Source organism: Entelurus aequoreus, linkage group LG12 (genome assembly GCF_033978785.1).
Source record: "Entelurus aequoreus isolate RoL-2023_Sb linkage group LG12, RoL_Eaeq_v1.1, whole genome shotgun sequence".
Classification (NCBI taxonomy): domain Eukaryota; kingdom Metazoa; phylum Chordata; class Actinopteri; order Syngnathiformes; family Syngnathidae; genus Entelurus; species Entelurus aequoreus.
Window position 1 is genome coordinate 46,165,831 of NC_084742.1, and position 12,712 is coordinate 46,178,542.

The 12,712-nt window shown below is 39.7% G+C and overlaps 1 protein-coding gene across 6 annotated transcripts in view; it reads left to right on the top strand.

Moving 5' to 3' along the window:
• Window positions 1-9,448, top strand: part of LOC133662266 (AP-1 complex subunit sigma-1A) — a 66,839-nt gene extending 57,391 nt beyond the window's left edge. The window contains exons 4-9 of one of the 6 annotated variants that reach the window (XM_062066114.1): window positions 5,634-5,856; window positions 6,111-6,287; window positions 7,052-7,121; window positions 7,188-7,292; window positions 7,508-7,577; window positions 7,855-9,448. In XM_062066114.1, coding sequence (XP_061922098.1) covers window positions 5,634-5,856; window positions 6,111-6,287; window positions 7,052-7,121; window positions 7,188-7,221 — 504 coding nt within the window. In that variant the 3' untranslated portion in view covers window positions 7,222-7,292; window positions 7,508-7,577; window positions 7,855-9,448. Of the gene's footprint in view, window positions 1-5,633; window positions 5,857-6,110; window positions 6,288-6,573; window positions 6,741-7,051; window positions 7,122-7,187; window positions 7,293-7,507; window positions 7,578-7,854 lie in introns of those variants that run through there. The other 5 variants (XM_062066113.1, XM_062066115.1, XM_062066117.1 and 2 more) reach the window with 5 other exon arrangements.
• Window positions 9,449-12,712: the final 3,264 nt, after the last annotated feature.

The following is a 12,712-nucleotide window of genomic DNA, read 5'->3' on the forward strand; positions in this document are numbered from 1 at the left end:
TGGGAAATTGTGTTGGATGTGAATATAAACGGAATACAATGGGGACGGCGTGGCGAAGTTGGTGGAGTGGCCGGGCCAGCAATCGGAGGGTTGCTGGTTACTGGGGTTCAATCCCCACCTTCTACCATCCTAGTCACGTCCGTTGTGTCTTTGGGCAAGACACTTCACCCTTGCTCCTGATGGCTGCTGGTTAGCGCCTTACATGGCAGCTCCCGCCATCAGTGTGTGAATGTGTGTGTGAATGGGTGAATGTGGAAATACTGTCAAAGCGCTTTGAGTACCTTGAAGGTAGAAAAGCGCTATACAAGTATAACTCATTTATTTGCAAATCATTTTCAACCCATATTCAGTTGAATATGCTACAAAGACAACATATTTGACGTTCAAACTGATAAACATTTTTTATTGTTGCAAATAATCATTAACTTTAGAATTTGATGCCAGCAACACGTGACAAAGAAGTTGGGAAAGGTGGCAATAAATACTGATAAAGTTGAGGAATGCTCATCAAACACTTATTTGGAACATCCCACAGGTGAACAGGCAAATTGGGAACAGGTGGGTGCCATGATTGGGTATAAAAGTAGATTCCATGAAATGCTCAGTCATTCACAAACAAGGATGGGGCAAGGGTCACCACTTTGTCAACAAATGCGTGAGCAAATTGTTGAACAGTTTAAGAAAATCCTATCTCAACCAGCTATTGCAAGGAATTTAGGGATTTCACCATCTACGGTCCGTAATATCATCAAAGGGTTCAGAGAATCTGGAGAAATCACTGCACGTAAGCAGCTAAGCCCGTGACCTTCGATCCCTCAGGCTGTACTGCATCAACAAGCGACATCAGTGTGTAAAGGATATAACCACATGGGCTCAGGAACACTTCAGAAACCCACTGTCAGTAACTACAGTTGGTTGCTACATCTGTAAGTGCAAGTTAAAACTCTCCTATGCAAGGCGAAAACCGTTTATCAACAACACCCAGAAACGCCGTCGGCTTCGCTGGGCCTGAGCTCATCTAAGATGGACTGATACAAAGTGGAAAAGTGTTCTGTGGTCTGACGAGTCCACATTTCAAATTGTTTTTGGAAACTGTGGTCGTCGTGTCCTCCGGACCAAAGAAGAAAAGAACCATCCGGATTGTTGTAGGCGCAAAGTTGAAAAGCCAGCATCTGTGATGGTATGGGGGTGTATTAGTGCCCAAGACATGGGTAACTTACACATCTGTGAAGGCGCCATTAATGCTGAAATGTACATACAGGTTTTGGAGCAACATATGCTGCCATCCAAGCAACGTTACCATGGACGCCCCTGCTTATTTCAGCAAGACAATGCCAAGCCACGTGTTACATCAACGTGGCTTCATAGCAGTGACGTGCAGTCAGGGGAGGCAAGTGAGGCGGGGCCTCACGTGCCATCATGGAAAGAAAAAAAATTTAAAAAGAAAAAAAATTAATGAAATTGTTATATGTATCCAGTGATTATACTATAAAGTTATTTTCCATTTAACTTCACCAGTTTTAGATTATTTGTATTCAAAATCGCTGAATTTTCACATTTGCCGTTCAAATACTGCGTTGTGCCTCAACATGGACTGCGGACTCGGCTAACTGCTGGCCTGCTGTGCAGTGAGACTGTATTGCTATATGAACTATATTATACATTTCCATAGTTTAGTTAGCTGAGGTATATAATGTACAGTGTATTTTGTCAACAACTGTATGTGTGTAACGTATTTCTTGTGCTGAGCAATCATAAAACGGCTGCAAAAGACGCACTGGCTGAGGCTCGCAGTAATCCCGCCTCTTGGTGGTTGAGAATGCACCCCCGCCGTAGAATGCACCCCCTGACGGGAGTGTTATATCAACTAAAGCCCACACTTAAACTTTCCACGTGCAAGATTGAATCTATTTAAAAAAGTTATTTAATAACAAGCCAAAAAGTGCAAAAACAATAATGTTCGTGTTGGAGGAGTTGTGAATGACCGCAGGGCCACAACATTAGGTTCACCTGCAGACTGCAGCACGGATTTCATATTTCATTCATTCACAACTCCCCCAACACGAACATTATTGTTTTTGCACTTTTTGGTTTCTTATTAAATAACTTTTTTAAATAGATTCAATCTTGCAGCGGGGGTGCATTAATCCAGCACAACAGCGGCGTATGGACTTCATTTATAAGTAAAGGTAAGACCATAATAACGTTTTTTTAATTAAATGTGCTTTTTTGTGTGCTACAGTTTGTATGTGTAAAGTTTAAGTTAAGTTAAAGTACCAATGATTGTCACACACACACACTAGGTATAATGAAATTTGTCCTCTGCATTTGACCCATCCCCTTGGGAGGTGAGGGGAGCAGTGGGCAGCAGCGGCGCCGCGCCCGGGAATAATTTTTGGGGATTTAACCCCCAATTCCAACCCTTGATGCTGAGTGCCAAGCAGGGAAGAATGCTGGTATGAGCTTTTAAACATAACCCGTTAACTGCTGCCAATCAAATGGTGAGTAAGATACTCTTTAGGGTTCATATGTTTGTAAATCTGACTGTGATGAAGTCAGTGCCTCACCAGCCATGAACCTCACCGCACGTCACTGCTTCATAGTAAAAGAGTGCGGGTACTAGACTGGCCTGCCTGTAGTCCAGACCTGTCTCCCATTGAAAATGTGTGGCGCATTATGAAGCCTAAAATACCACAACGGAGACCTCCGGACTGTTGAACAACTTAAGCTGTACATCAAGCAAGAATGGGAAAGAATTCCACCTGAGAAGCTTAAAAAATGTGTCTCCTCAGTTCCCAAACGTTTACTGAGTGTTGTTAAAAGGAAAGGCCATGTAACACAGTGGTGAACATGCCCTTTCCCAACTACTTTGGCACGTGTTGCAGCCATGAAATTCTAAGTTAATTATTATTTGCAAAAAAAAAATAAAGTTTATGAGTTTGAACATCAAATATGTTGTCTTTGTAGTGCATTCAATTGAATATGGGTTGAAAAGGATTTGCAAATCATTGTATTCCGTTTATATTTACATCCAACACAATTTCCCAACTCATATGGAAACAGGGTTTGTAAACATTTGTACTCACACTGCAGTCACTGTCCTGTCGTTTTTATATCGTTAAGCTTTTCAACTTTAATCGTGGAAGTCTGTTGTTGTGTTGAATGCAGTGGCGGGCCGTGCGTTTCCCACCTAGGCCTTCAGTGATGTCCGACTTCTAAGATTACCTCTCAAAATAGCGTCATTGATGTCACCACATGACCATTGCTGGATAAATACTATACAGAAACACATTTACACACTACTGCCCATTGTACAAAACGGGCTATTTTCTGGTGCATTTAAAAATCAATAAACCAGCATCAGCAATTAAAACATATCTCATGTGGTACTGTCAAAATTTAAATTGCAAAAAACATATTAAACGTGAAAAAATAAATAAATAAAATATCTGAACTGACATTTCATCGACAGCTGAGCTAGCTATCGGAGTTGGCCGACATGGTCTCACATGATGTAGTTTCTCTTAACATATCCTTCTTGAAAATTACCTTGCCAATATATGTTATGTTGTCTAATCATAAAAGATGCAGACGAGGCGTGTTGGCTGACTTCTTAAAGTTTACTCCACAGCGTGCTCATCAATAACATCCAGCTGCCGGCATGTCTACACTGTAAAAAATTACTGTAAAAATACCAAAAAAAATTACAGTTATATACTGTTCTTCTTAAATACAGTTAAGTACTGTACATTTTGTTGCATTTTACAAAAAATATCGACCAACAGTAAGCTACTGCACAACCTACAGTATAATACAGTATTTTTCAGACTTGTTTCTAGATCCGCCCACAATTCGATCTGCTGCTCTCACGCATAACACGTACCCAGGTGGAAGAAAAAGTAGTTCCCACTAAACCGTGTCATTTATACAATATTTCAATACTACTTCCCATTGTGTTGCTATTAATGATATTTTACCTCAAAACATGTACTATCAAAGTGTCGACATTTTTGATTTGAAAATCAATTTTAGAGCATAAAGATCTGGCACTCCTTTTATCAATATTCAAGTATCATTCCGCACATCATAACTGAAGTTGCCAAGTACCGATGGATGGACGAGCGATTAAGCGATAACCTGCTGCCACCGCCAGCTATACAATCACCTAAATCCATCCTACTGGTGTGTTTTTGATAACAAGGTAAGAGTCACTTGTACCTTGATGTGTCATTTTCTGTTTGAATTGCTTTATATATATATTTATAAAGTCCGAAATGACATAGGGTCACAGTCAGCATCACAGACACTATCGTTGACCACATGTACCGCTGCATGCTAGCTAGCTAGGTTTTCTTCATTTTTGTCATAGTGATCATAATGTCATAGTCATCTCAAAAAGATGATAACTTGCAACATATGTGCTACGACTTGCAGCAATGTATTTGTGTATGTTAGACACATGCTTGTATGCCTAATGCATTGTTTATTCCCTGAATGCACTACAACTACAACTACGGCATGGCGTAGTGGGTAGAGCGCCCGTGTCAGAAACCTGAGGGTTGCAGGTTCGCTCCCCGCCTCTTACCATGCCGTTGTGTCCTTGGGCAGGACACTTCACCCTTGCCCCCGGTGCCACTCACACCGGTGAATGAATGTTGAATGAATGACAGGTGGTGGTCGGAGGGGCCGTAGGCGCAAATTGGCAGCCACGCTTCCGTCAGTCTACCCCAGGGCAGCTGTGGCTACGAAAGTAGTTTACCACCACCAGGTGTGAATGAATGATGGGTTTTTAACATGTAAAGCGACTTTGGGTACTTAGAAAAGCGCTATATAAATCCTATATAAATCCCAGGTATTATTAACTTCTCAACCTTCAAAACTCACAGCCGTCGCCATAAATATGGCAAGAGTAGGACTGATATGTATAGCGTAGAAGGTTTACCTTGTAATATCGTCTCAAGTAGCGGGAAGTGCGATGATATACGGCAGTGGTCCCCAACCACCGGGCCGCGGACCGGTACCGGGCCGCACAAGAAAAAAAATTATTTTTTTTATTTTTTATTAAATCAACATAAAACACACAATATATATATCATTATATCAATATAGATCAATACAGTCTACAGGGATACAGTCCTTAAGCACACATGATTGTATTTCTTTATAAAAAAAAAAAATTTTTAAAAATACCACCCCCCCAGTTCTGGGACCCTGTTTCTACCATCTGTTGAGGTAAGAGAAGGGAACTGAACCTATTGTGGAAGACTACAATAAAAAGATGAGACAGTCAATTGCTCATCTTAACTTTGATCCTCAAAATACCCTCATTAGTCATCACGTGACTGTGAAAGGGACAACATACCTGTATAAGAGCAACATGTTTGTTGTTATAGGTCGTAATGATGATGGCCTTGTTGTAGGAAAAATTTAAAAGGTTGTCATTCATAAAAATGTAACAGTGTATTTTATCACTGAGGTATATCAGGCTGTTCGTCAACCTTACATTAATGCCTATTACAATACACGTATGCAGGAAATCTACTTCTCTGTTAGTCAAGCAGAGCTGTTTGATTACTACCCACTGCCTGAATATTTTATTTGGGGCGTGTCCTCACTAATTCTTCACCATTCAGTCCCTATATTCTAGATTCATGTCATCCATCTGTGAGGAAATAAAAGTCATCATCCTCAGAACTTTACCCAACCTGTCTGAGGATATTGTACAACTGGTCGTCTCAACACTGAAAAGCTCAGGTGTGGAATCAAAAGCAGACCTCAAGTATGTAGAGCAGGATGAGATCAAAGACCTCTTGCCTGTTATCCAGAAAAGGAAACTTCTGGAGGCATTCCAAATGGGTAACTATCAATCTTGTGTTTGTAGTTCTCCCATCTAGTTAAAGCTACAGTAATTGTTGAGAAAGAATAACACTCTTTTGACATAGAATGAATACATTCGAGTAGAGATTTGCACCTGTCAGATATTCTACAGTTCTCCCAAAAGCCTTAATGCAGTTGTATTCCAAACAATTGTTTGAATTGCCATGCATGCATATGGGAGAAATTTTGAATGTAGTGATGTATACATTTTGCTTTATTTCTATGCGTTTTAGAAACTACAACAGTTGTGCTTGATCTCCACCCCTTGCCAGATGACTTGGTACATCAAAAGTCTGCAGGCGGAAGTCTGTCTTTGTTCTCCAGTCCATTGCCTTGCTCCTCTTCATCTTCACTGCCTGGCTTTTCGCCCTTGTCAAGCTCTTCACCAGGTTCAGCACCTCCTGAGATCGGTAGGTTGTGAGTTCAAACCCCGGCCGAGTCATACCAAAGACTATAAAAATGGGAGCCATTACCTCCCTGCTTGGCACTCAGCATCAAGGGTTGGAATTGGGAGTTAAATCACCAAAAATGATTACCAGGCGCAGCCACTGCTGCTGCCCACTGCTCCCCACTGCTCCCCTCACCTCCCAGGGGGGGATCAAGGGTGGTGGGTCAAATGCAGAGAATAATTTCGCCACACCTAGTGTGTGTGTGACAATCATTGGTACTTTAACTTGAACTTAACTTTGTTCTCAGAGTGGAGTAAGCCAGCCCGCCATAATATCCAGTAAATGGCATGAAACCTTTCAAGTCCCATTGGATAAAATGCCTGCTGAAGTGCAATCAGCTATCGCCAGCAGCAGGAGACCTGCTCCTGACAAGCGACGCCAAATGATTAGAATCCTTGTGGATGAAATGAGAAGGTATAAGGCTAATCCAACGCGCAGTGAGTGTCTCGTAATCTGCCAAAAAATTGTTAAGCAGTACCCATGTAGTTTTGCTGATATGACACCAGAAGGTGCCATCATTAGTGGAGGTTTTACTTCATTCCTCACTCAAATGAAAACACGCATTAAGAACATCAATCGTGAAGGAACAACTAAACCACTCAGAACAAAAAGACGGTTTGGACAAATGCAGAAATATTGTATTCTTACATTTGAATTAAATGATGCTCCCAACTGCCATGTTATATTTTGTCACAAGTCATCATGGTGACCTATTTTTTCTACAGATGTCTGCCACTGCAGCCGATGTGGAGCGGACACTGACCCTCCCGACCAGTCCACGACTGATACTGCTGGGTAAGTGTCTCATGGAGCGCAGAACATAAGTCTGTTTGTCCTAAAGCTAAGAACCATAATGCTCAGTCTACCCTTCCTGTGGATGAAGATGGGGAGTTGACTCTTCGTATCATCCAGCTGTTGATGGCCTATTTTGATGAAAGAAGAGATGCACTGATACTCCTTGCAGATGTAAGTTTAGCACTATTAAGCTACAAAAGCATACAAACATCTAAATTAATATTATAAATATTCTAAAATTCAATGTTTTTTTGTTATTGTTTTTCAATCTCTTACCCACCAAATTATGCAGAAATATTGTATTCTTACATTTTAATTAAATCATGCTCCCAACTGTCATGTTATATTTTGTCACAAGTCATCATGGTGACCTATTTTTTCTCCAGATGTCTGCCACTGCAGCCGATGTGGAGCGGACACCGACCCTCCCGACCAGTCCACGACTGATACTGCTGGGTAAGTGTCTCATGGAGCGCAGAACATAAGTCTGTTTGTCCTAAACATATGTATACTATGCTCTCCTGCTGCTGTATTTGTATCATTGTTGTTTTTGTCATTCCGAACATTGGAAAGTAATGATTTGCAGCAGTACACCTTGGGAGACTAGATGTAAACAGAGTAAAGAGAGAGCGATATATTCTTGGGTGTGAGGTGGCCATTCCAAATACCTTTAAAATGTTACCCATATTGGATACTGTTTAGAAACATAAACTGCATTTCTTGACTGTACCAGTTGCTGGTGACAAAGTCACAATAAAACGTTGGATGATCAGCATGGAAGGTGATGTCATCTGCGAAGGCGTCCAACCTAGCTTCATCTCAGGGCTTGCTGCCCTTCTTGCCACCTACTATGTGTTCAACTTGGAATACCAAGAGGAAGGTCCTCGGACATTGGAATTTGTTCAAAGATAAATCCTCTTGATACTGTTAAATACTGTTAGGATATTTTGCCCCTTTTCTCACCTCTGTTCAGGAATTTGACTTGTCATTTCCCCAATGTTGTGCCTTAAATCAATGACTCTTCTGTTCCTTTGTGGACCTTCTTATTAGGAACCGAAGCACCAGTTTGACTCTAGGATACAGAGAAGGTAGGTAATGTGCCGGTAAAGATATGTTGACTGGGTCAAAGAAGGAAGCACCTGTTTGACCCCAGGATGCAGAAAAAGTAGGTAATTTGCAGGTAAAGATATGTTGACTGGGTGATGGCAGGAAGCACCAGCGTGACCCGAGGATGCAGAGCAAGTAGGTAATGTGCGGGTGAAGATATGTTGAATGGGTAAAGGCAGGAAGCACCAGCGTGACCCCACTATACAGAGAAGGTAGGTAATGTGCGGGTGAGGGTATGTTGAATGGGTGAAAGAAGGAAGCGCCGGTGTGGTCGAGGCAATGCAGACAAGGTAGGTAATGTGCAGGTGAAGATATGTTGTATGGTGAAAGAAAGAAGCACCAGTGTGATCCCAGGATGCAGGGAAGGTAGGTTATGTGCAGGTAAAGATATGTTGAATGGGTAAAGGCAGGAAACACCAGCTAGACTCCAGGATACAGAGAAGGTAGGTAATGTGCAGGTAAAGATATGTTGAATGGGTAAAGGCAGAAAGCACCAGCGTGACCACACTATGCAGAGAAGGTAGGTAATGTGCAGGTAAAGATATGTTGAATGGGTAAAGGCAGGATGCACCAGTGTGACCCCAGGATGCAGAGAAGATAGGTAATGAGCAGATAACGATATGTTAAATGGGTGAAAGCAGGAAACATCAGCGTAAATACACGGTCCCGTAGATGGAGAGAAAACACATAAATAGAGAGAGGGGTTGGGGAGGCTTTAGCATTGTCTTCCTCTCTGAATTTGTCTTAATGGGTTTTAGAGCATTCACTCATCTACAGCTGTGGTTATGGTATAGGCTCACATACATCCTAAAATTGATATGAATATTTGTGCAGTGCATATTCCTAAATTAACAATGGGAGGGGAGTTCTGTATCGACTGCAAGTAATCTTCAATCACAAAAGAATATCTAATATGCTTTCTCTCTTTTTTAGGCGATTCATTGGCGTTCACCCTGAGAGGGGAACAAAGGCTAGCCAGGGAAAGGTGGTGTCCAAGAAGACCGGGAAGCTGGTCCAGAAAAAGGCAGCAACTGTAAATCCTCACGTAGCCCCCCTTATAAAACATCTCACAGACTTTGAGTGGGGCTTTATGTAGCCGACAACTAAACACTGGACTCGTGTTCAGTGTTTTGTCTCCAGTTTGAAATTAAGTTGACATGTTCTAAATGTTAAAATGCTTTACTGAAAATAAGAAAAATGCACTAAATGTACATTGAATGTATTTGATGCATTTTAAAATAATTGGTTAATAAAAGCATAAACTTGCAAGGCCATTTCTCCAGTCATTTTTATGCCAGCAGATTGCAGGGGTTTTGATTTTGAAACATTTAAAGTTCAACTCATTTACTTCTAGTGGCATTATACTGTAAAGCTCAGTCTATAATGCTTACAATTATTTTACTGTAATTAACTGTTCATGGATATTACAGTAGATACACTAAAATAACAGTGTAATGCCGCTAAACAGATGACAGAATTATGCTGTGAAGCGTATATTTGATACAGCACAGTACTGTGATGTCTTTTACAGTAATAAACTGTAGTGATAAATCACAGTATGTGTGCTGTAGAAAAACAGTATTATACTGGAACCATTAGTTGCCAGTAGGTTACTGTAATTAAACGGTGAAAATTTTTACAGTGTACATTAAACAAGCTAATTGGGGCTACTGCGCATGCTCTTCACTACTGTGGCATGCTGGATAATAGAGTTCTTATGTAACCTAGCTCGTAACGTCACAATATATATCTGCCTTAGGCCATCGAGAACATAGACATCTTATAAGTAGACGCAGCATTGGCTGCTGTGACGCGAGAAATTCGGCCGCCATCTTGAAGTGGTGATGAGATGTGAAAAGAATATTACCAGAGTTGAGAAGGAGCAAATATCTTCAATAGTACTGAAATCGTAGCCATTAGCAAACTATTATGACCATAATAGAATTGCCTGTCAATTAAATTAATTACATTTTAAAATGTCATATTTGAATAACATAAAGTTGAAATAAATGATGAAGATAAAGATTGTAAAAGCCAGATTGGTGGTTTTAGCTGATATAAAGACTTTCAGGTGTTTATATCTGTTTATGTTTAAGTATTTGGCAGACGCTTTTATCCAAAGCGGCATACATAAAAAATACATATAAAACAATCACTGTAAACATTTTCATTTAAGGGAAGAATGTAATACAAAATATCAATACAAAGTGTCAAGACAGAATAAACTCTCTGCTGCCGCAGCAACAGAGATACAGTCTATAGGTCCCTATAAGATATATAGATATCTAATGTATTCATACATTGTTTATGTAGGATATACGCATGTATATATAACCTAATCATATTGTTTCTTGAATTTAAAAATAGCTGACCGTTTTTTTCCCCCTTCTCTGGGATTATATTCCCAGTTTTGATCTCGGACGTCTGGTCACATAGCATATAAGAATATTCCATTACTGATAAGAAAACTATGAATAATAAAACACACCAAAACATGTGTCCTTCATCATAGCTACACGTATGACAAAAAAACGCGTGAAAATCAGTGGTATTCAGTGAGGTCAAATGAATTAAATTGTTCCTGCCAAATGAATTGCACTGAGTGGAGCGGATCACCACTCCAAGATGGCGGCCCCGCGTCTCGTCAGCGCCAGTAGGCAGTAGCGGTCGATGCTGTGTCTACTAAGATGTCTATGATCGAGAAGGCCTTACTGACAACAACTCGTGATCTGATTGGCTATCGCAACTGTCTGTCAAATGTTTGTGTCCGTTCACTTACACCAGGGGTCACCAACCTTTTTGAAACCAAGGGCTACTTCTTGGGTACTGATTAATGCGAAGGGCTACCAGTTAGATACACACTTAAATAAATTGCCAGAAGTAGCCAATTTGCTCAATTTACCTTTAACTCTGTTATTATTAATAAATTAATGATATTTATCTTTGTGGAAACACTGATCATCTTAATGATTTCTCACAATAACTATATATAGAAACAGATAAATATCAATATGCAACACTTTATTTTTATATTTTCTCTAAGTGCACATTTTTCAAAATGAACATTTTCAAATGATCACTTCTAAGACAGTCTTGTGAAATCACAATATCCCATTTTAACTAGCTAGCCACTAACATTTTTTAACAAATCATGAATTACTTTGCACCATGTTTGTACAAATAATAACTCATGTAAAATACAAAAGTAAACTCTCAAATTTTTAAATCATGTCACACTTTGAACTGGACACCAAATCTGTTATCTGTTTCTTTGTCAGTTAGTGGGAAGCCTGGCATTGCATGCTGTTAACTAGTGTGTTGTACTCTGGTGTGTAACTTGACACTGCAACTCTGAGTGAGTCTTGCAGATGTGCATCAGTGAGGCGTGTTCTGTGTTTGTTCTTGATGAAGTTCATGTCAGAAAAGGCTGATTCACAAAGATAAGATTTTTCCTCATTGTTTGCGGAACCTTCTTAATCTTTTGGACATATTTTCACAGCAATCTGGCCTTAAGCTTAATTATGATAAATGTAAAATGTAAAGGATCGGAAATCTAAAGGGAACGTCCTTTCGAATGGAACGCAAAGTGCCTGTTTTGTGGACAGATGGACCAGTTAACATACTTGGTGTTGTTGTCCCAGAAAATCTGGAAGATCTAGGCTCAGTAAATTATGATAATCGACTAAGAAAGCTGGACAAAATTATGCAATTATGGAAAGGGAAATCCCTAACCTTGTATGGTAAAATGTCTATTGCCAACTCGTTAATTATTCCTCAATTTATTTATTTGTTTTTGTCATTACCAGCTCCATCACAAAACTTGTTTAAGATTTATGAGCGGAGGGTCTTCGATTTTGTCTGGAACGGCAAAACAGAAAAGATTAAAAGAAAGGTTTTGTACAAAGAGTATGAATATGGGGGCCTGAAACTTCTCAACCTTGAAGCTATGTGTCTGTCTTTAAAAGCATCAATTGTTCCAAAGATGTATTTAAACATTGAGTGGTACACAAATGTCCTGTTGGACAAAAAACATGTACTGTATCAAAAGAAATTGTATCCTTTTTTACAAGTGATCCCCTCCCAGAGAGTCTGCTGGGAAACATGGCAGGGTTCATAAAAGAAACAATCCACTCATAGTGGTGTTTTCAATTTTATGTGCCAGAAAAAAGAGACGATATTTTGCAGCAGTTAATATGGATGAACTCTAATATTGTAATAGATGGAAAGCCTTTCTTTTGGAAAAATATGTTTGAAAGAGGAATCATTTTTGTCAATGATATTATCAATGAGAATGGTAAAATTATGAAGTATGATGAATTTAGAGCTATGTATGGTGATGCTTGCTCAAGCTTTTAATTTTATCAACTAACTGGAGTAATTGGGAAAAGATGGAAACAAATAATTAATTAAGGAACTACTAAATTATTAGTTTGTACCTCTAATAAGAAATTCTAGTTGGCAGAAAGGAACTAAAATAAATAGAA